Source organism: Sminthopsis crassicaudata, chromosome 1 (assembly GCF_048593235.1).
Source record: "Sminthopsis crassicaudata isolate SCR6 chromosome 1, ASM4859323v1, whole genome shotgun sequence".
Taxonomy (NCBI): domain Eukaryota; kingdom Metazoa; phylum Chordata; class Mammalia; order Dasyuromorphia; family Dasyuridae; genus Sminthopsis; species Sminthopsis crassicaudata.
In genome coordinates, this window is record NC_133617.1 from 195,726,756 (window position 1) to 195,752,306 (window position 25,551).

At 33.3% G+C, this 25,551-nt stretch overlaps 1 protein-coding gene across 8 annotated transcripts in view; it reads left to right on the top strand.

The window, feature by feature from the left end:
• MBP (myelin basic protein) overlaps nucleotides 1-25,551 on the top strand; it is a 198,505-nt gene that overhangs the window by 135,956 nt on the left and 36,998 nt on the right. For all 8 annotated transcript variants that reach the window (XR_012483228.1, XM_074273625.1, XM_074273572.1 and 5 more), the window contains exon 4: nucleotides 15,401-15,837. Coding sequence is in view for 7 of the 8 variants with exons in the window: in XM_074273625.1 (XP_074129726.1) it covers nucleotides 15,401-15,837 (437 nt within the window). In the remaining variant the exon portion in view is untranslated. The remainder of the gene's footprint in view (nucleotides 1-15,400; nucleotides 15,838-25,551) is intronic.

Genomic DNA, 25,551 nt, shown 5'->3' on the forward strand with positions numbered 1-25,551 from the left:
AGAATTGTAGACAGAATCATTGCCTATTTATCTGAAGGTCAGACTTCCAGCCATGATAACTACCTAGATGAATATAGCCACAAATTAACCAAAATTAGGAAGTTTCTTGTCACAAAATTCATACCATTGCTCTCAGGATTTCTACTGGATAATTCTTTATGATATAAAATAGCAAAGAAAAACAAGGAAAGCATTATGACAACAGTTCAAAATAATACAGTTGTAACAACAGTACAAAATAAAATAAGTATAAAACAATATGTTTGCACCCCACAGAAACATATATTGAGAAATTGAGGTTTAGTGACCTTAAATGACTTGACCAGAGCTACACAGCTAGTAAATTTCTGAAGCAGGATTTGAACTCAGATCTCTCTGACTACAAAGTTAACACCCTCCTCTTTATGCTATGCTATGCTATTCTACAAAAATCTAAGAGGAAAATGACACTTCAAGTATACATATACAACTTTGGAAACATTGAGTGAATCATAGTATTTTAATAGTAGCTCTTAGCCCTTTTTGTGATATGGCCTCTGGCAATCTGTAAAAGCCTTTGGAGCCCTCCTCAGAAAGATGTTTTTAAATAATTTAGTACTGAAGGCTAGAAACAAGGAAATCTTGGGAAATAAAGGATCATCATTCTGGAAAATCCACAAATATTAGGAAGAATGAACAAAGAGTTACAACAAATAAGCATACTTTATATTTTCTATTATTTACCATGCTTTTATTGAGTAGTCACTGATTTCTTAGCACTTTGAAAAATTTTCTGTGGTAAGCAGATGTGATATATGACACAATCACAACTACATGGGGCATAAAATAATCAAAGAACAATTAAATGCTAAATAGTGTGATATTGACTAATTACAAAAAGAGATTCAGAAAAGGGAAAAAAATTAATATGAACTAGAATAGGAAAAGATTTCTTAGACCAGGGAAGTCTTGAAGTAATAATTAGTGGATACAATTTATTCATTTATAGTTTGTTATTCTTCCTTAGAAAACAGTATCTTTTCCTCAAAAAGAACATTTTCACCTTCACATCTTTTTTAAAAAGTTAGGAAATTGTAAAGCAAATTGTAAATTTGTAAAAGCAAACATTCATAGCACCTATGCCAGAAAAATATGTCCTGCTGTTTCTAGTTTGAATTCATCACATTAATATTATAATAGTTGGATTGGGGGGAGGGTGGACAAAGAGAAAGCATTATCATTTTTAAAATTCCTGTCAGCATTCTTTGTAGAATAGAAGCCTAAAAAAAATCACTGGAATTGGAGTAAAGAAAGAACTTGATTTGAATTCTGTTCCCAACACTTTCTAGCTGTTCAACTACAGGCAAATTATAGCTTCTCTGTGTCTTATTTTGCTCATTGGTAAAAGAGAATAATGGTATTTACCTTCTGATATTATAGTAATCAAATATGATAATGTATGTAAAATGCTTTGCAAATATTAAAACACAATAAATGTCACCCAATGGTATTATGTGAAATTAAACTAATTGTCTTATTTTAAGAATTCTGAAGCACACTATGAAATTACCTTGGTATGTCCATATTATAATAAAAGCATTTTCCAGCTCCTAGTAGAATATGAATCTCTGTAAGAACTAGGTTATACAATCATTTTACCACTGAGAAATAAAATGAGAGCAATTTTATAGCTTACTACATTTACAAAGATATAACATCCTAGTGTTTCATCATTATAAAATAGTTATGTTAATTTTTTAGAAAGCTCTCAATGTCATATGATGATTTTTCTACCTTACTTTTATCAACTCTCTGTCCCATTTTCACAATAACTGTTCTAAATCTTTCTCCTTAAGTACCCAATCCCACTTTTCTACCCTTAGAACTTCTCAGGATAATTATCTATTCTTTATTCCATCCAATTTTGTAGTCTAAAAAGTATTTCCACTGCTTACTAAGGCTAATCCTATATATACATATTTATGTATGTATGTATGTGTGTGTATGTGAATATATATGTATATAAAAATTATTCTTTTCAATTTACTCCAGCCTCTCAGAATCTTGCCCCAGAAATCATACCCTGTCTACCTTGCATTTTCAATCTCTCTTAGGATGATGAGTGGTCATACAACCTCTACCTGAAGACTTCTGAATAAATAAGATCCCACCTGTCTCAAAGCAGCCCATTCAACTTTTGGATAATTCTAATTATTAGAAAAATTTCCCTAAAATCAAACCTAAACTTGCCTCTATGGGTTCTACTCATTATGCCTGATTCTGTCCTCTAGCCCATGTACACAATAGCCTTTGAAATATACCATGATCTCAACAATTCCTATTTCCCATTTCCTTCAGCTAATCTTCATATGATATGGACTCAAAGCCCTTTGCTATTTTAGTTGTCTTTCTCCAGACATTTTACAACTTATCAATCTATTCCTTAAATTGTTGGTCTTGGATCAAGAGCTGAACATTGCTCCAGAAGAGGTCTATCTAGAACAGAATGTTGTTGTTGTTGTTGTTGTTGTATGTCCCTATTTGAGGTTTTCTTGGCAAAGATACTGGAATGATTGGCCATTTCCTTCCCCAGCTCATTTTACACATGAAGAAACTGAAGCAAACAAGGTGAAGCAATTTGCCTAGGGTCACATCACTAGTGTGATTTGAACTCAACAAGATGAGTCTTCCTGACTTCATGGCCAACATTTTATCCTCTGTGCCATCTAAATGCCAAAAATAGAGTACAGTGGGAAATTAACTGGTGGTACTGCCACATTATGCTGCTTACTCATATCCACCATTTAAAATCAAGATCTTTATCAAAAACAAATTGTTGTCTCACATTACCTTCCCCATTCTGTACTTAGAAAGTTCATTTTCTGTACCTTAGCATGACTTTATATTTATCTCTATTGAATTATTCTTATCATATTCTTTCTCTTATTTCTCTAGTCTGTCAAGATCTTTTTGGAACCTGTCATCCAGGATGTTAGCTGTTCCTCTCAGCTGTAGTTTATAAGCTAATTCAATGAGCATTCCACATACTTCTATACATATACATGTATTCAAGTCATTGAAACAAATATTAAATAGCAGAGGGTCAATCACAAATACTTAGAGCACTTCACTGGAGATAAGCTGAGTTGATATTAAACCATTAGTGATTGCTGTTTGATTGTAACCAAATGTTGACTATTTTTTATCTTTGTCTTCTTCACAAGGACAGTATAGGTCACTTTATCAAATGTTCTTCTAAAACCTAGGTAAATATATATGCAACCTTTCTCTAATTATACTAGCTTAGTAATCCTGTCCAAAAAAAAAAAGGGAATAAGATTAGCCTAGCAAGACATGTTCTTAATGAAACCATGCTGGCTCTTTGTAATCTTTACTTCTGATTTTAAATGCTCATTAGTATCTCTTTAGTAATCCATTTTTGAATTTTCCCATGGATTGAAGTCAAGTTCACTAACTGGTTTTATTTTGTAGTTTGAAGGTTATTGTTTTTTCCAATCCTGTAACTATTTTCAACAGTCTTTCAAATTTACTGACAATGAAACAATAGTAACAGTTCATCCTGTAGAATAGATCTTTTAGTTAATTGAGCATGTGGATTATCTAAGTCTAGAATTCAAGAACAATAATAATATTTGTAATTAAAATTTGTAATTAATAGCTAGCATTTATATAGTACTTAAGATTGTCAAAGTTATCTCATTTAATCTTCATAAGAACCCTGCATTGTAGGTGCTGTTATTTTTCTGGTTTCACACATGAGGAAACAAAGTCAGATCAAGGATAAATGACTGCCTAGTAAGTCTCTGAATCAAAAAACAGTAGATGATTTGGGGGATGCAGCATAAAAGATGGATCATAGTTTTAGAAAAGGGTGATATTAAACCCCCTTATTTTTTATATTTTTAATTAAATTTTTTAAATTAACAAGCATTTATTTTTTTTCCTTCTAACTTCCCCCATGGGAAGGGGAGAAAATCTCTTGTAACAAATAGCAAAGCAAATTCTCATGTTGACTATATTCAAAAATATTTCTCCTTCTGCATATTAGTCCATCACCTCTCTCTCTCAGAAAGTCGGTAGTTTCTTTCATTATTCATCCTCTGAAATCATAATTGACCATTATGTTAATCAGACTTCCTAAATCTTTGAAAGTTCATTTTTACATTATTGTCATCATATAAATTGTTCTCCTTCTACTAGTCTCAGTCTGTGTCAGTTTATACAAGTCTTCCCAGGTTTCTGTGAAACATTCCCCCCATCATTTCTTATATGGCATAGTGGCATTTTATTATATCCAGATATTATAATTCCCCTGTTGGTACTCACATCTGAATTTCCAATTCTTTACCACAATAATAATAGCCATAGATATTTTTGTACCTATAAAACATTGTCTTCTTTCTTTGATTTTTTTTTGGAGTAATGGCCCAATAGTGTTATCATGGGTCAGAGAGTATGCATAGTTTAGTAACTTTTGGACATAGTTCCAAAATATTTTCCATAGTAACTAGACCAATTCACAACTCTACCAACAATGCACTAATTGGTTTGCTTTAATAGCAGTCCCTCTAACATTTATGTATTTTTTTAAATTTATCAACTTTGACAAGCTGGTGGATAAGAAAGGATCTTCAGAGTTGTTTTAATTTATGATTTTTATCATTTCCTCTCTGACTTTGGAAATTATGCTATTATTTATAATTCTACTCTCTAATTTATTGTGGTATTGCATCTATGATGCTTTCCCATTGCTTATAGACACAAAGGCCTTGAAAGCAAAGTTACATGATCAAAAATGCCTGGGTGGCTGCTTCTAAGTAGCAGGATGACCTCAAAAGAATGGTTTCAACTTATTAGATAGAACACAGAAGTAGGACTGAACAGTAATCCCCATGATCTCTTTCAACCCTAAAATATTCTGATGCTGAAATATCAGTTCAATTGATGACACAGGGATTTAAAGGGAAAGACAATGTAGATTTTTGTGTTTTTAAGAGAGTTTAAGATTAAGATGGAATCCTGGGGACTTTGGAATTGAATTTTGAAAAAGCTTTCATGCTTCACTGGATTACGTCTTATAACTAACTCCAAATCCATATCTGATCACAAGTCACTTTAATTGATACTGCTGCTATTTCTCTAGAATAAAAGAGCAAATTAGAATGGTTTGCCTCCTTTTCAATGGCCTTAGCAGAGCAATAGATATTTGAACACATGATTGGAAATGTAATCCATCTGTGCTATTTTTAAAATAGTCATGTGCTCACCAGAAGCAGCACATATTGAAGTGGGCATTTGTGTTTAAAGACATAGGCAAGGAATGTTTTATTATCTTCATGCACTGTAACATGGATTTACTGTAGTGTAGATTTAGAATCAAAGTTAAAATTGCATTTTTATCATCCCTAAAAGACATATGTAATGATTTAGACTTCGTAGCATATAGCTTACATGTTAAGAAAAGCTACTTTTGTGATACAAATGCCCTTCTTTGTTACTTACAAATAACTATATTCAACGACACAAAGCCCAACTGTTGTAAAAATATTAGTATGCAGATGCTCTTGTGTTTTGTTAATGCATTTGATTAAGCACAATCTATTCATTGTTTTCTCTTTCCATTTTGCATTAATTTATATTATGGCACAGAGTATAAAACACAGCTAGTGATTCACATGTTTTCCACTATTTCTCTTGCTTCTACCATCCATAAGAGCCATTTCCACCATGTTAGGAATGATCAGATATGATGTCATTCTTTATTTAGTCCATGATCAATTTACATTAACACAGTTAGTGGATATTCTGTAATGTGAAAGTTTGCTAAAAAAAAAAAAAAATAAGACATTTCGCAAAAATACCTATTTTGATGAGTTTTAATCAGCAATAACCACAATTTAGATAAAACTGTAATATCAAACTATACCATTTCTCTCCATTGTATTTTCTCCAATGTCTTCTTGAGTTGAATGACAAATTTTTGTCATATGTGATGAAATTGATAACTGAAAACAGTTTTTTTTAAACCTAACAAAATTTGAATTCAGATTTCTAGGTTGCTACTGTTTTCAAAACTATTTTTGAGTGTTGGCATGTGTTGCTAGCTTAAGTGTCTGGTGTAGATATGCAACATCTGTTTGAAAATCCTAATTTGCATTAAAAATGGAGTTTGAAATATCAGTAAGCAATAAATTTTGTCCTTGTATGGATTCTTTCTCCAAATGAATTTATCTTAGTCATTGGAATTATTTCTCTTTCATAGAAGTAGACATATAAATAGAAAAATGTTGAAACTTATACTTTATCACTTAACCTGATCAAAATACATAGGCAAATGAAGAGTTGGTTAATTACAGATAATTTAGGGAGGAAGAAAATTTTAATATTGATATTTAAAAGGCTCTGTATTTTGCCTGAATTTTTCATCCATATTTTAGCTGCAAAACACAAATATTAATATTTAACATCTATATTTCAACATCTATACCATGTATATAAAATATTATCGACTTATTAACATATATTCATTATTGTAAAAATGAGCCTTTTACAAGTTATAATGATGTTAAACAATATCCTATTTTGTGTTAGAAGCATGGGTGTGTGTGTGTGTGTGTGTGTGTGTGTGTGTGTGTGTGTATAAAATCAATTCATGAACAAGGACTGACTTAGCTACCCCAAGCTAAGGAATATATACAGGATACTAGAGATACTGGGACAGTATCTCTTGCACAAGTTATTTAAATTCTGGTCCTTCATTTCCTTTACTATAAAAAATAAGGTGATTATATTCACTAATCTCTTAAGTTCTCTTCCAGTTCTATCTCTCTGATTATATGATTAAATAACAATGATAAAAGTATTGACAAAATTTTTCAAAGCTCTTTACATGCATCATCTCTTTCAAGTTCACAATGATTTTGGGAGCTAAGTACTTTATATATTATTTTTCTTTAATAGATGAAACTTGGAGAAGCTAACTAATTTCCTCATAATCATAGTTAACTTCAAAAAGTAGGGTGAAATAATGAGCTTTAAAAAAAAATAGACTGTCCTCACTCTCAAGAAATATATAGACTTATTGAGAGGAAAAGCAACCCAAAATGTACTAACATAGACCTTCAAGGGCTATTTCTCCAATTTTCACTTGTCTTAGCAGACTGCATTCCCAAGACTTCTTCCCTCAGGGTTTTACAAATAATCCTAAAGAGTTGAGGTTTTCTGGTTCCTATAAACTTCCACTTGAGTTCTTCTTCCCCATTATTAATGAACCAGTTGACTTCAATTACTCATTTTGAAAATATGGTTGCTTACCCAGAACATGTGACAAGATCAGAAGCTGCAAAATATTCTCCTATTCTCTCTCACTACATATAAATTCATTCCACTGGGGAAGTGAACTCAAACTTAAATCAAAAGGTACTGAATAAAACATTTAGGGAATACATGGGGCTAAGGGTACCCCATGATTCATGGACCTAGGAGTTCTTTTCTTCCCTTAGAGTCCCCACTAAATTGATTTCTGGGTGTAGTCTCACCAGACCATGAATTGCTTTCTTATTTAGGTCCTCCTGACTCCAGGCCCAATGCTCTATCCACTGCATCATCTAGCTGCCCATTCCTTATTTGTCAAAGCTAGCTTCTTACAGATTTCAGGATCATGATTTATAAATCCATGTACTGATGGGTTAGTACAGGAAAGTAACTCCTAAAAACTGGCTCTTCACTAGGCTCAATTACTATTGCTACCAACTCTGGTGGTTTCTGTTATTTAATCTAGTAGCTGATGGTCCTTGCAGCCTTTCAAAGCTCACAAAATCATAATCGGAATCATTCCATCTCCAGATTCTCATTCACCTGTAATTAAGAGAAAATAAATGTGCCTGACTGAAAGAACAGCCTACCTCTTCACCAACTGGTGATTCATAGCAGTTCTCCTTATGAAAGAGAACAAAAAAATCATCTATTTGAACTTTTTAAAAAATATCCTCAGTCTAGGCTCAATCTTTCTTATATCATCATGCCTTCTCCAACCAAACAGAAAACTCTTTAACTTCACAGTACAGGTATCTTTCACTAATGGCCAGAAGGAGGCTTGCCAAACTTCTTTTTGTTAGATTAAACAAATATTGTGCATACTTTGATAACTCAACTGGGAGGACAAATTAAAACATACTCTAAAGGGCTGGACTCTTGGGTCATTTCCCCATTATATTATCATGAAATATTTAAGATCTTTAATTGTTGTGTTATTGAATAACAGTATAACAGAGGAAAGAGAAAATCAGTACAAATTAAAGATAGGTGGTGGATAAATGAATAGAAACGATATTTATTCAGTGCTTGACATATGGAGTTAACATAAAAGACCTTATTGTGGAAGTGGGTTTTAAGTTGGATGAATGAGAATTGATCACAGATAAAAGATGAAAAAAGAGAAGAGTCAAAAATGAATATAAGATCTCTGATCTGAGAGGCTTATAGGAGAGACTGAAAAATGGAACAAGTTTTGGTAATGGGAAGGAAATTTGAATTGGATTTTTTTTAAGATGATGTAGCATAATTGAAATATTGTTGGATTTAGAATCAGGAGGGATCTTGATTACAATTCACACTGTGATACAGTAGCTATGAGATCATGAACCATGAGCCACAGTTTTCATCATCTTTAGAAGTGGGATAATGATATACATTTTTATCTGCCTAACAGGGCTTCTTCTAATTGGTTTTCCTCCCTTAATTCTTCTACATATAGTTGCAGATGAGATATATGATTAGGGCAAAGCACAGTGGCATTCTCATCAACTTAGTCCAGATGCTATGTTTTGCTAATCCAGCCTAAAATTACATCAACATTCTTGGTTACCAGTTACTTAATTGACTCATTAAGTTTTTGGTCCAGCAAAACATCCAGATATTTTTCAAATTACTAGCCATGCCCTCCCCTATCTTGTACTCATCATATTGATTTTTTTTAATTCAAAACTAAATACAAAATAAGAAAAAAAGCAAATAGAAAAAGAAAGAAAGAAAGAAAAGGAAAAACAAAACAAAATATTGTCACATGCCCAGTAGAACATCAGGAAGAATTCAGAATATCTAAAAATAAATTTCTATTTCAAGAAGATGTATATAATAGTAGAAAATATTGTATTCATAGTGTCCATCTTTTCTCTACCTTCTTGTTTTCTGATGTGCACTTTTTATTTTTACTTATCCTTTCATTCCTCCACCTACCCCAAGCAGGCTGCAATTAAGCATGTGTTTGTGTTTGCATACACACACACACACACAAACACATATAAATACAAATATATAAACATATTCACACCTGCACATATTCCTATGTCTATATGCATATATACATATATACACATGTGTGTATACACATTTACACATACATAGACATGTATCTAAAACAATATTAATATGACTGAGTTATATTGTAGATTTCTTTCTTGATTGAATCTTTGAAGTTTGACTTTGAGATTACTAGCCCTACTTTTTTTTTTTCTTGTAAGTCCTACTCTTGATCTTTGTTATTGTGTTTGTATATATCTCTTATTTCCTATCCCTGCTAGCTCTTCTATTTAGCTTCTACTCCTTGACTTATCTTACTATTACTTAACCTCCTTCTACCAATGGATCCTTTCCTTATCTTTTCCCCTCACCTCTTTCTCCCCATTTATCTTATTCCCATTAATCTACATACCTTATACTACTTCCATTCATCTAAATACCCTTCTGTACCCCACCTTATCCTATACTACCTTTTTCCTTTCTTTATCCCTTTCCAGTTAATCTACATATCTTGTCCTACTGCCATAAATGCTTATACCCTTCTATACTCCATTTTATCCTATTACCTCCTCCTTATTTCCTATTTAACCCATTCCTAATAAGAGTAGGTTTTCAGAGCTATCAGCCTTCTTCCCCCATTTAATGCTTTTACATTTTCCTACATAGTTTTGCTTTTTAGCATCAGGCCAAATTTATCTCTGCCCCAATCTTTCTTTGGAACTACTTAATTATAATGTCAGTCTTATTCACATTATTTACATTACCACATATAAAACATAAGCAGTATGTCCTTTAAAAATCCCTTGAAATTAATCTTTGAAGTTGTTTGTCTCTTATATGTTAAATTTTCTACTAAGTTCAAGTTTAGTTGTGACAAAATCCTGAAAATCTGTGAGTTCTTTGATGTCATGTTTTCGGTTTTGTTCTTTTTTTATTCAATGATATGGTTAGTTTTGCTGGATATGATATTTTTGGCTCCAGGCCTAGTTCTTTTGATTAATAATATATAATATTCCAGGACCTACTCTCTTTATTGTAGCTCCTGGTAAATCCTGTATAATTCTAATTATAACTCCAGCATATTTGAATTCTTCTTTGTTTCTTGTAAAACTTTGATGTGGAGGTTTTGAAATTCTGCAATGATGTTTATTATTAATTATGTGTTTTCCTTGTAGGATCTCTTTGAGGTGGTGATTGGTAGATTTTTTTTTTCTATTTCTACTTGCCCTTTGTGTTCTATTACTACAGAACATTTTTCTTTGATTATTTCTTACATTTTTGTGTCAAAGTTCTTTTTTTGGTAATAGCTTTCAGTTAGTCCAATTGATTTGTTCTCCAGACTTATGTTTTTTCTTATAAGATGTTTCATATTCTGTTGTATTTTTTTCATTTTTTGTCTTTTTGTTTGTTATTTTTTATAGCTTCACTGGCTTCCCCTTGCTCAATTCTACTTTTCAAAGAATTATTTTCTTGAAGACTCTGGATCTCCTTTTCTAGTTAGCTGACTTCTTTTCATAATCTTCTTGGGTTTTTTAATAGTCCTCTTTTAAAAGTTTTTCCTCAGTTTCTCTCATTTGGTTTTTAAAGTCTATTTTGAATTCTATAAATTTTCTCTGGGTAGGGATCCATTTAACATTAATCTTTGGAAGAGTTTTTTGTTACTTTACTGTCCTCCTCTGAAGATGAACTTCAGTCTTCCCTATTCCCATAGTAAGTTTCTATGATTGTATTCTTTCTTCTTTGCTGGTTCATTTTTTTTTTAATGAGAAGTATTAATGTAGGCACTCATAATTCTGGGGTAGGGGTATCCCTGGCTTCATTTCAGCTCTCCTCTCTGACCTGGAACCCCAACCAAAAGCTTCCCTTTCTTACAAGCATCTGCAACCAGAAGTTTCCCTTCTCCATTGCTTCTGTACTTTGCACTGGTCCCTTCTTACCCAGGCAGCATCTCAGCCACATAGCTGAGCCTGGTGTTCTTTATCAAGAGAGGTTCCCTCAGCTTTTCCAGGTTCAAACTCCCAACTGTCCGTGCTATCTGGGAGGTGAAAGCTCCTACAGTTGTGGCTGAGGCTACCACTGGAACCCAGCTAGCCCTAGGGCTCCCAGCTTGCTGTTTCTGTGGATCTAGCCTGGCAGTGTTTACACTTCAAGTTGTCCCAGGACTGCTATTCTGCCTCAAGTCGTATTTGTTTTTTACCAGTCTAAGTTTTCCCTGAGGCACAATTTTGTTTCTGGAGGAACTCTAGAGAGCTTGGAATTGTGATCTACTTTGCCACCTTCCCAGAATCCTCCTCAAGTTGATTTTTAATCTCAAAATAATATTTTATTTCCATTTATTCCTCTAAAATTTTTTATTTAATTTGATCCAAAATTCTGGTCAGTCAAGATCTTTTTGAATTTTGACTCTGTCATCCAATGTATCATTCATGTCTCCCAAATTTGATGTCATTTTCCCAAATAGAGTCAGGAAAAATTGGACCCAACTGAAAAATAATAATAGATTCTCATAATTCAGATCACTCAGAAAAACATAAAATGTTGAAAACAACAGAAAAGTGAAGCATTTATCCATCCCTGTGATCCTCTACTTTGTCTGAAAGGAACAAGAGAAGTAATAAATAGAACAAGAGCAATTGAAGGCAGAGGAAGAGAAATAAGAAAATTCGATGTCATAGAAATCATGAGATTTCTTTGAAAAAGAGATTTTCAAGAAGCAGTCAATTGTGTTACATGTCCAAATGAGGTAAAGGAGACAAAGAAAAGGGAGAAAAACAAAAAAGGAGGGGGATCCATTAACTTATTTAATGATGTCATTGATAACAAGCTGTCTTAATAGACTGATGAATGTGAACATCAGATCACTTATGTTTGTTTTTCTTTTTTATGCTAAAATATATATTTAGTTTATTAGTACATTAGCCAATAGTATCATGGAAGATTAGGCATTGAAAGAACAGATAGAGAACACACATTTTACGTGATTTGTGAGTAAGAAGGAAGTAGAAATATTCAACAGTAGCTACACAATGGAAGGTTTAAAATAATCTTCCTTTTGGTTTTTCTTCAGAAAACTCAGAATAAATACAAATAGTCCTAAGGCCTCAATGTGATAGCACACAATGAATTGATTCAAGAGAAGAAACAGATTTAAATTCTGAGTTGTGGAGAGCATTACATGCCTAATTCATAGGCTCATAGATTTAAATCTGGAAGGGAATTTAGTGATACAACTCCTTGATTTTATAGTTGAGAAACTGAAGTACATAAGTACACACAAATATTAAATGATAAAGCTAGTATTTTGTTGATACTCTGAGTCCAAATCCAGCATCTTTTCCTTTATACCATGTTGTATCATCTTCCCAAAGTGCATCAATGTCTTGAAACAATTTGTTTTGAAATGAATGAATGAGTATATTTAAGCTCTTAATTGTGACCAAAATTCGACAAATTCCTATGTGATCACAATTTTTTTATCCATTTTTATGTACTCATCTAACTTTTACATCCTTTGAAATATCCATCTTCCCTGTTCTCCCACTACTACTATAATTACTATAACCTCTACTCCTACTTCACTTCCTTCTTGACTCCATTTCAACATTGTACTCCCCATTCCTTCCCCACCCTTTTGTTCTGTCACTCTACTTCCTTCTTAATTTCTAGACAATTTGTAAATTCTACCATTTTGTGTTCCTATTTGCGAATGTTGCAAAAAAAAAAAAAAAAAAAAGTCATAAAACTTTGCCAGCTGGATCCATTAAAAGAGCAACTTGGTTTTTATGGTACTACTCTATCCTCAAACCAGACCCTCCTCACTCCACACCAACCTCTCCTTTCTCAGCAGATAGCATTGTTTTACACTTTATCTAAAAAACCAGTCAAGGGTCAGAATTTATTGAGAATCAACAGGACAAAATGGAAAGAGTACTGAATCTAGAATCAAGATCAACTCTGGTTTCTTAAATATTTCTAATTATGTCAGTTTCCTTATCTGTAAAATATGGAAAATTCCTAGAGTTTCAGCTAGTTTTGTTGTATAGATAAAATGAGGTACTGTGAAGGCTATATATCTCTATGTATATAAAATATAATATTCTTTTCCTCCTATCTTCCTGTCAACATTCTTCTTTTCTTGCCCTCTTGTGTAAAGTAGCCATCCTTATCAAAGCTAACACATATTTTTCTTGCTAATTTTTTTCTTTCCTTACTACTTCATTGAAACTGCTCTCTTAAAAATCATTAATGACCTCTTAATTGCCAAAATTAAGTGGATCCTTACAGCATTGAACCTCCCTGATTTTCCTGCATCATTTGATGCATTGATCAGAGATGCATTGATTTAATACCTAGCAGTTGTCAGACATTGTGCTATGCAATGGCAATACGAAAACAAAAAAGAAATATCACATGATCTCAAAAGGTTTTTGTTCTGTTATACACATTTGTCTATCCTGCTCCTTGATAGCGCTTCCATCTTTGGCTCCTATAACACTGGTCTGTCCCAAGTTCAAATTCAGCCTCACTTACTAGGTATGTGACTCTAGGCAAATCATTTAAGCTCTGTCTGATTCAGTTTCCTCTACCATAAAACAAGAAAAAATAGCATTTGTTTTATAGGGCTGTTGAGAAGATTAGATGAACTAATATTTGGAACCCATTCACCACAGGGCCTGACACACAGTAGTCACTTAATAAATGCTTATTCCTCTTCTATAGAAATTTTCTTTTTCCTTTAGGGCTTAGTTTAGGTGCCACTCCTCCATAAAACCTGTCTTCACTTCTGTTAAAAATAAGTTTTACCTCTTCAAATTTCTCAAGATACTTTTTTGAGGTTTATTCCATTTTTCTTATCAAATTCTCTGAGGTATCACACTTTCCCCCAAAGGACTGTAAAAGACTGGAAGGAGACAGAGATTGCAACATTCTTCACCATTTATCATCATACCCATCACAGTACCACAAAATGAAAGGAAATTAATAAATGTTAGTTGAATAATGTTGAATTGATGTGTGAACACTGTGTGGCAACTAATTTAGCAGTTAAAGTTGTATGAATATTATAAGAATGTAAGTGAAGACTTTAATTTTTATCTTTGTATCCTCAGCACTTGACAAAATGGCTGGAACGGTATAGGTGATTTAATATTTGTTGGATTACATTGGACTGGATTGTATTTCTTGAACTGTCACCTCTAAAAGTATTTTAATTGAATTTGAGATCACACTGTCTCCAAAAAAAAAAAAAATGCCCTCCTCAGTGTGATTGCATTGCTTTCTGATTATTTATTATTAAAATACACGTGTTATAAGTTATAATTATTTTGAAAACCTGTAGATAAATTATAAGGTCACAAGACATAGAAATAGAGTAATTGAGTTGAGATTGACTTCTTTTTTCTAAAATCTTTGAGAAGCATGTCCTCAGAAGAAATACAACTTAAAATAATATATATATTTAAAATTGGGGGTGTACCCTGGCATCCTTGAACTCTACCACTTGGCCCAGTTTATGGTGAGGATTCCAAGATGATCACCAAAAATTGTCAATGAGAAGCCAATGGGTGTTCCTGGATTCTGTAATCCCAAATGTCCTCTTCCTAAGACTACATAAAAATAGACTTTCAAAATAAAGTTCAGTATTTAACTGGGAAACTTTCAAATGTTCAATGTAATTATTTATTTGGGAGACTATTAATATATTTTAATGTGTGGGAGTAACTTTTGAAGAATAATTAGGCAATATTATTATAATAAAATTCATCAGTGTGTCTGACATTTTTGAATACGCCTATATCAGCATTTAGAGAACATGTCTGATAACTTATATTTAATCAATTTGTTTAGGAAATCGTACTGCATCTTACTCAGATTTTCATTAACTGATTCTTAGGTCCTGCCAAAATTAGGGTTCTTGCTTCTAGGACAATTTTACCCAAAAAAAGCAGTTTAGGAGGTGGGTGCAATTTCATTGCAACAACTCATATTCTATGGATTTTGTATGAAATAACTAAGTCAAGACCAGTCAAAGAAAGCAGCATTGTTCCAACGCCCTGTTTTTCACAGGCCTGCATTCATATCTCATCCTTGTTGTTTGCAGGAGAGGCAGATGTGAACCAGAACAATGGGCCCTCCTCTAAGGGCACAGCGGTGACAGACTCCAAGAGTACAGCGGACCCAAAGAATGCCTGGACTGAAGCCAACCCAGCTGACACCGTGGGTCGCCCCCACTTGATCCGCCTCTTTTCCCGAGATGCTCCAGGAAGGGAGGACAACACCTTCAAAGATCGGCCCTCAGAGTCAGATGAGCTTCAGACCATCCAAGAAGACAGTGCAGCAACTTTGGAAGGCTCAGAGTTGATGGCTTCACAGAAAAGATCTTCTCAGAGGCACGGATCAAAGTACCTGGCAACTGCAAGTACCATGGACCATGCAAGGCATGGATTCAACCCAAGGCACAGAGACACGGGTATACTTGACTCACTGGGCAGATTCTTTGGAGGTGACAGGGATGTGCCCAGGAGGGCCTCAGGCAAGGTGAGCTCTGAGGAATAGAGGGACCGAAGCAAATGTCTATTCATTTGTTTTTTTAAATTAAGAAAGCTAAGAGAAAGAGAAAAAAAAAGGAAGTAAATTAAATCTCTACCATGGAGCAAGATTTAATTTAACCAGCAGACAGTGGGTATTCATTGGGCTTTATGCAGTGCTGCTTCTTGCTTAAAAACAAACAAATAAAAAACAAAACAAAATAAATTAACAGAGTAGCACAAGGAAATGTTTTTGGCTTGCTGCTTAGAGCATTTTATCCAGTCCTCTCCTTCATGAGGGCTGGAAATAGGGGTAGATTTTGGGAAGTTGGAGAATTTTGTGAATCCCTGGTTTGTAATGGGAGATAGAATCTTTGGGCAATGCAGAAAGAAATCACTATGTACTTTGGAGATTTTTTTTTGTGATTGTTTTTTCTACTCCCAACATACCCAGAGTTGTATTTTTCTCATCTCCTTTGCTTGTTAGAATAAATTATGAGTTTTCCTCTGACTTACAGTAATAAAAAGGGGAATTGGAAGAGGTCTGTAGAATATACTCTTGAAATCTCTGATGTGTTCTTTATAAACCTGCTTTTTTTCTTTCTTGTCTGTCTAGTAAGAGAGGGGGAATTGTCTATATGTGCAAAGCAAGGCTTTATTCTTTATTCCATAAATTGAACCATAGGATTTGTGAGCTTTAGTAAGTGAAAATATATATTTAGTAGATTAAACTGTATGCCAAGAAATGCTCCTGTCATATAGCACAAGGTAGCATGTAGTGTTAGCCCTAGAGCTTCCTGCTCTTACGTTTGATAAACTAAGTGGTCTGCAGCTGTTACTGAACTTTAGCTCTTTAGAGCTGGTTCCCAGATAGAAGTTACATTTTTAAAGTGATTTTCATTTGGTTTCCAAATGCTGAGCTTTTATTTGTTCTCAAAATAAGTGCCTAAGTATTGACAACTATCTCTTAGAATGTAACTTTTCCCCTGCGTGTACATGGTGTTTATGATAGTGTGTGTGTGTGTTTTTTTTTTACCTGCTTTTGGGGATTTCAAGGAATTATAACAAAAAAAAAATCTAATTCCTTCCTTCAATAGTAACATTTCTTTCTAAAGATAATAGTAGTGATGATATAGTATTTATTATTAGAAGCATCTTATCATTACAAAAGTGAAATTCCCTTCATCCTACACTGAAAGTTTTTTTAAATTTGATTGAAGATTTTTGAAGATAATGCTATAGTGCATTGTAATAGAGTGTGCCTATTAGAAGTCCATTCTAATTAATAAAAGGTGTATATTGGACTTTATGTATGCATGCCAATCTCTTATATTGAAACACTAGGCTTAAGTATATTCATTTCTATAAAAGATCTGTTCAGTTCCAAGACCATTCTAAGCATGGTGTCTGTCATCTTCCCTTTTATTTGTAAATGACACTCAGAATAACCCAACTACTTATTAAATTCATTTTCTGGTAACTGCCACAGTGGCTATTTAAGCAGGCTTTTTCTGAAGTTTTCTTGAACTGCTTTCCTCCCCTGCAACAGTAGTCATCCTATCTGACCTACTTTTAAACTGATGACAATTTGCAGTGGTTTCCAAAGAACAGCTCTTAAACCACAGTGAATTGCTGTGGATTCAGGTTGACCAACTCAAGTCTTGCTGTTATATGAAATATTTTATTGAAGAATATCACCAGTTTTGAACCTTGTATTTATTCTTACACATGAAAGATTAAGCAGCTGGTTTTTATATATTAGAAAATAAATTTCATTTCTGTAGTAGTAGTTTAAGCTGGATATAAACTGTGGATTTGTTTATGTCATTGTGAAAATGTACCTCAAACTGAATCTGTACATATATATTTAAGATTTAAGCCTGTGCTATGTTTATATCTGGATAAATCTTCAGTAATTGGTCATTTGAATGCTGCCAGTGTCTGAAGGAGTCATTCTTAACACAAAGGATTGCTTATAGACCACCAAGTATCCTAGATGAATCAAAACTTTTTAAACAAATTTCTTTGTTCTTAAAAAAATCAAACATCTTTTTAAATAACTGCTTTTTAATGTTTGAAATATCAGTTCCAGCAACTGCGGAATGTTGGCTGTGGGTGATTTTTGAGCCATCAGCCAAGAACATCAGTACTTTGTTAGAACTTATAGCTACAGAACCATGCAAGTTCATTAACTACACAGTTAGACTGTTCAATGGACTATCCTTGCCAAAAGCGAAGTATTGGCAATATTTGGTTAGACTCAACTCTTATGCTTTAGATTCTTTGCTTGTTTTAAATGGTGGAAAAGTAAGCCTAATGTAACTGTGTTTAAGAGCTATTGTGAGATTCTGGTATATTCATGGTGGTGATAAGTGATTAAAATCAGTGTGGTTTTGTGTTCTCCCTAGAAAATGAAACCAGTATCATATTAATTATTAGTCTAACTGACATGAAAATATTTCATAGTTTTCAAGGCTTTCAGAAATCAAAACAACTGGAAAGGATAGGTGAGTGGTCACTACTCACATCAATATGTTGACCAATTTTTATAAAGTGGATGGCTATTATATCTAAGAGGCAAAGCCCACTCTACAACCATCTCACCTATTAAAAAAAAAAAAAAAGGTATCTTTTTCAGAGGAGTTTGTAGGAGGATTGATATTTAGTTGATTAGAAGAAATAAATTTACCAGCGACAAGGTTTTTGCACAAGGGGTTGAAAGAGGATTGGTGTGTTAGGGGGTTGTGTCCTGACCTCTTCCTCTTCCATCTCCCTCCCAGTGATCATACCATGGTGCCACTTGGTGCCATGTTTCAGAACTACCCACACCAGGAACATGGAATGTACTAACAACACTTGGCCTTTGTAAAGCCAAAGAGAGCTGACATTCAGGGAAAGTGCATTACAAATTCCTGATTAAGCATATTCTTTTGCGAGGCAGAGATGAAGCAGTCTTAGGACATAACAACCTTCTTTGTTGTAAAGGGAGAATGACTCTTGTTCCCTTGAGGGAAGAGGTTCTCTCATCTGCTGGAATGTTGGAACAATACAAAGAATGAGTAGGAGTTAGGGGTAAAAATAAAACTTACGGGGCTCTTATATTGAAGGAGATAGCCTCCCAACTTCAATTATGTATCTGTCTTTTCATTGTCTGTCCCCCATTCCAAATGCCATGCTAATTGACCTCACATTCATTAATTGAAACATGAAAAAAGCCTTGAAATAGTACATGTAGAACTTGGGGTGTGTTTGGATTTTTTCCTCTGAGACTAGTCAGATAAAACCATAGTTATTGCCCTTGCATAAAAGAACAATGATACAATAACACACACATTTTTAACAAATCACAATGTAGGGGACATATACGGGCCATCATTTTCAGTTACTTTTTTTCTGTTTTAAAACTACATTGTATTGAGATTGCAAGAGAAGAAACTTCTCAGCTAAATAAATCTTTCTCAACTCAGTTTTATTTTTCTTAAAATCTCCCTGTAAAAATAAGTCTTGAAGTGCTTTCTGTATTCTGTTGCTATAAACTTTTAAATTTTGCCAATAATTCTGTCATTTTTGAAAGCATTCTTGCAAGTTAAAATAATTGAATTTTTTTTCTGATTTATTTCCATGTCCCACTCTAATTGGTTTTTGATTCCATGATGACTTAATTCCTTATTGTTAACATGCTACCTTTTGTAATCCTTGTTGAATAGAACATTGTAACAACTGAGAATAACTTGGAGAACATGAATTCTGAAATTTAATAGATTACTTCAGTATAAATTCCCTAGTTTCATTTCGTGAGCTTATTTGTCATCTTTTCATTTTGCTGCTTCGTAGTGAAACACAATTCATCATTTTAAGAAAACATTTGTGTTTTGTACTGGGTTTTTTTGTTTGTTTGTTTGCTCTTTTGCTAGTAAGGGTTTTATCTACCAGATTTCATTTTCTTTTCTCCTGTAAAGTAGTGCATAAGACATGATTGAATCCCACAATTAAATTTGCAAGAGTGGTTAGTACAAAAGAACTTAAAACATTTGTTTGCCGGATGATAGAGACAAGAAGACTCTTTGAAATCTAGAATGTTATTTAATCCCTTAACCTCACACAGATATTTTTGAAGTTTCTCTTTGAATTTCCTCATGAAATAATGTCATCTTAAAAAAGTTATTGATCAGTGGTTACCCAAAACTGGCTCAACTGCCAGAAATTGACTGTCTTTCTGTTATCTCAGTTGCCTATTGTTATTTAAATAGAACACCGTTAAAAAGACACTTTATTGTCATTGTATTGGCTGTTTTTTGGGGTATAGTTGCTGTTTAAATAGCAAGCATGTAAATGAGCTCTGTATTTAATGGTATTAGAATTGTGGACATTGTATTACAATGTGATTTTGTTTTGATTCTTTGCTTTATAAGCTTGTGCATTTATTAAACTGTTTAATAGAATTGATGTACTAATTGCTTACTTTTAAAAATTCACTTGATTCGATGTAATAATGACAAAAATATATATTTTTCAGAAGCCAGATGGCTTCCTTGGGTTTCAAGTTGTATTTTTATGACTTTAAGATATATCAATCATTTAGAAAAAGAGATGGGCATTTGTTGGTTCTAAAGATCTAACTTCTAATCAATTCTTTAAACTTAAATTACAGTATATTACCAATTCCTTTATGTATTATGTTCGTATAATCATCATTTTTGCCCACATCAACAATTCAAAGTATTCAAATAGTTGTCATGGCTCTATTTTTAACAACATTTGTGTTCAAGCTGTTTAGTATTAATTTGCATTATAAAATGCTTGTGTTATTGTTCTTAACATACTGCCTTGTATAATAGTGACACAATAAATACTTATTGAGTAATTTATGAATGAATGAATGAATGACCTCATGGTTCAGTTCTGTGAATATTTTTCTCTGGCATTAAAGACAATGAAAGACAGCCTGGTATAGTACATAGAAAGACAGCCTTGAAATGAAGATCTGAGTTCAAATCCAGCCTATGACACATGCTAACTGTATGACAATGGACAAAACACTTAAGCTCTCCATGACCTTAGGCAACTTTCTAAGATAATATTACAGACAGTTATACAGGTTAACAAATTATAAAATTATAAATAAAGTTATGTAGGTTAATAAAAGCTGAAAGACACATACATTATCATCCCACCAAGCCCCCTTATTTTAGAGATGAGAAAACTGAGACTCAAATAGTTTTGAATTGTCCATGATCATACAAATAACAAATGGTAATTTTGTTGAGCAACCAAGTAGGTTCATCTTGAAAAGACAAGGAAAATAATTTTCAGAGTAGGATGCTTTCATGAGTAGTCTGGGAAAGCCAGGAAAACCCAGTTTCCATTAGGGAGAACAGAGAGAGAGAGAGACCAACAGAGAAGGAAGGGTAAGGGGTCATTGACACAGAACTAGAATTAGAGGTAGATAATATAGTACTCTAAGATAATTATGTGCAATCTGAACCCATCACAAAAATAAATAATACCCAACAGTCTTGGCCAGTGTCACTGATTTTTCTCTATGCAGTTAATGATTTATTATTAGGTAATTCTGCTTGGTCAATGAAAGGCTAAATTTTATTTCTGAATGCCCATTTCATTGTGTTTAAAAGGCAATTATCAAAATAGTACCTTGTTGATATACCCAGGGAAAATTATTTGATAATTTAATGCTTTAAACTAGACTGGATCATATATGAAACTGGTTTATTCATATATTATATATTTACCTCAATGTATTTCTGTATAATCATAAATTTTAGATATCTTAAAATCTACCTCTTCTTGCAAAATCTTAAAAAGAATGAAAAAAAATATGCTTTTCTAATACAGGCTTATAAATCTGAGCTAAAAAAAAAAAAGTGATAAAGGTTGGGAATCCTGTCCTTGACTCCCTTTGTCTCTGCCTGGAGAAGGCTTTGGTGAGTGTCATAATCTCGGATGAAATTCAAATTAGAAGCAAAATATCTTTGTGATCTTGGGCAAGTCATTTAGCCTCTTAGCCTTCAGTTTCTTCTTTAAGATGAGAAAATTGGACTGGATGACTGCCAAGATTCCATCCAAGTCCATACCCTATGATTCCTATTTTACTACTAACAGGTGTCTGGTTTTCAGTTATATCTTGATAAATACAACAAGAAATAAAACATCTTCTTATGAGAGAAAACAAGTATGGAACAGGTATTGATTTTCATTTTTATGCAAGGCACTTTGTAGGTACATGAAACTAGTAAAATTATAGTCAAGAGTTAGTATCAGTCAGAGGGTACTATTTCCCAGCAATTCTCTGCATTTCCCAATTTGTCCTCATATTATAGATGGTGAGCACAAAACCTAATCTGGAAAATCCTATAATTGGTAAGTCAGAATCATCTTTCCTTTAGTGAAAAACTTGATTGGGAAAGTGAAAATAGCCCACTTAATTGACTTCCATAATCAAATATCTTTTTTCTCTTTTTGTGTTGTGTTCAGAAGTGGAAATGCTTGCTTTCTTTTATTTTTTGACTTCTCAGAAATACCGCTTATTGATAGAGAAAACTGAGTTTTGATAGACAATGGCAATTGAACACTTATCTATAGGAACATATCTACTAATATCATATTGGTATCTTTTTCGATATTGTGTCCAAAATGAAAGGACACAAACATAATTCTAGTTTTTTTAAAAGGAAGGTACAGCAGCAGGTTCACTCACCTTATAAGAGAAAAAAAACAGTGGACTAGGATGCCCAATTGCAGGCTTGAGTTCTGGGGCTCCCTTCCAACTCTTTGTGACAAAATACAATTCTCTTAATCTCAGTAAAAAATTAGAGATAATGGATAAGATCGATGTCATTTGTAGCCAATACCTAAAATTTCTTGAATAAGATTGTATTTCTTTTCCCTTGCCTTGGAAATCCAATTTTGATGCTAATATATTTTTAAGAGGAAAATGATCATTCAATAAACATTGTTTTATGTAACAGCTTTATGTTAAAAAGTAATTAATGGATTATTTTTTATCAGTAGCTTTAGAAAATGTAATCAATGTTATGTAATGAACAGAGAGACTTGGAGTTGGTGAACTTGGGTTCTGGTCAGAAGATGTAGAAGTGAGAGGACATCTAAACTAAATGTCTAGTCAAACTATTTGAGTTTGCTTAGACACATCTAGTCATTTTGCAGATAAACAAACTGAAGGTCAGAGATGGCAACTGATTTTCTTATGGTTATATAAGTCTCAAGTCCTGGTTTTATAGTCACTTTCTGTATCAAGTCACTTGTATTCTTTGATAATCTGTAAAATGGATATAGTAAGATCTGCCCTGTCTACTTTATATGGTTCTTATGACTCTAAATAAGGCAATAATTAAAAGGCCATATTCATGGAAAGTATATGATCATTCTAACTTTAACTACAAATCCTAGATCTCTGATGATTGTCACAGCTGCAATAAAATAGGCTATGTTACATAATTTGTAGATTGAAAATGTGTTTTGAGATCTTCCCTTTTCTTTTTATTCTTTGAGCCAACTCCTCTATCTTTTAATTGCCCATTATTTTTAATCTGTTTGCCTTTATACTTATTTCTATCTCTTCTGTCTCTCTGTCACTGTTTCAGAGTCTCTGTTTCTCTGTTCAATCTCCCCTCTATCTCCTTGTTTTTCTGTCTGTTTTTTTCTCTCTGTATGTCTCTGTCATTATTTCTCTCTTTCTATATCTCTCCATATGTCTGTATTTATCTTTCTGTGTGTTTGTCTCTGCCATATCTGTTCTCTCTGTAGCTATTCGATGTGCATCTATCTTCTCTTTCATTTCTTCTCTTTTACTCTACTATACACCTATGAATATCTCTGAATACCTGCTCTCCTAAATTCTCGCCTTTCCTTTGCCCTACTTTCCCAGGGTTAGTTCAGTACTTAGGAAAAAAGAATAGCCCCATAAGGTCTTTTCTTCCAAACTTTAACAGGCAGGGCTGAACTAGACTGAAATCCTTGATTTGATTTCCTTCCTGGCAAACTCCCTAGCTAAAATAAGATGCTTCTTCCAGCAACTAGCCAATATCAGTAGCTGATCCCTGTGCTACAGGATTATGGTAAGTTTTTGCACACAAGAGGGCCATGCCTATGGTGATCATTATATCCAACTAAAAAGGAGAGAGCTGAGATTGTCAAAGAGGCACTGTGCTGTACTGTGGTTTACTGAGAAAGTACTCACTGCATTGGTACCAGAGGATCTAAGTTTGAATCTTTGTTTAGTGACCAAGTGACCAAGAGAAGTTACTTTTTTTTAATCTCTAGATTTCAATTTCTTCACCTGTGAGGTGATTTTTAAGCATGTTTTTTTTTGCCTTTATGCCTATTTTCTTTTTGCAAAGCCTCCTTTAAAAAATCAGTTTTCTTTTCTTGAAATCACAACTGCCCCAAAATATCTAAGGCAGATTCCTGAAATGAAAGGTTAGAGATAACTTCCTATTCATGAGTTCCTCTTCCTGCTCACTATGTGTAATGTGTATGTGTGTTTCTAAAACAACCTTTAAATTTCCCTAGTTGCATACCTTAAAATATATATAGAATATTATATTTACTAGGTAACAGTTTCAGTACAGAGGAAGCTGGGGTCACATTTATTGCCAAATAACATTAATTAATCATAAACACAAGCCACTAAAGAGGAGGAAAAAAATGATTAAATGGAGGAGGAAAGTTCCAAAGCAGGAAAAACACTTAACGGAATTGTGAAGAGCTTCACTTGAATTACTTTTAGGAGATGGACAAAACTGCAGAGTGGGCCTGCCCACCATGATTCAAATGTCAGGCCATGAGATCAATAGTAAATTAACAGCTTTAAGGTAACTAAACAATCATAATAGATGTGTTCCTTTTTTGTAAAGATATGTTGCTTCTAATGATAATAATAATCATTACAACAATAGCAATAATAAACAGGTACTGCTAAGCTAGTTTGGCAGAATGGGGTTTCCCTGGAATCTTTATCAGTAGGTTGCATTAATTTCTACCCAGGACTTTAGCTTAAGTAACCTTGCAGTGACAGAAGGCTGTGGACTTCCCAATGTTCTTTCTTTTTTAAGACTAAGTTCAGGATCAAGACAGTTGTAAGCTGGAAGACGTCTTAGAGGTTATCTAGTTTGAACTTCTTCAATTTACAGGTAAGCAAAATGAGGTTGAAAAACTAAGTAATTTGTCTAGAAAAGGTTTGAACTCAGGTTAACTCCAAAATCAGTTCACTTTCCACTATTTACAACTTAAAATTAGAAAATAAAATTAAGCTTATGGGACTTTGGCTCATTGAATGACAACCATCTGTCTATTCTTTCTTCCTAAAATGTTTGTAATGCAAGTTATAGGAGTTTCAAAAGAGATGGAAAAAAGGAAGGACATCCTTGAGTATTTTATTTAAAGTCTCCCTTAAATAACTGATTGGGACTTAGCAATAGCAGTTACAGTCATCATTGCAACTTACTTATATCAATTTTTAATTTTATAAAGAAGCTATCACCATACCTATGCATTTAGCAAGTGTGCTATCTCAACTTGGGAAACAATAAAGGGATGAGAAGCATATATTTAAACACATAAAATTGGGAGCACATTATTCTTACAAGAACCAATGGTACTGAATCAAACTTAAGAGAATGAGTTTTGAACCAATTCCCTAATTATGCTTTTTCACTTCAAATAGATGGAAATGGGTAAAGAAAGT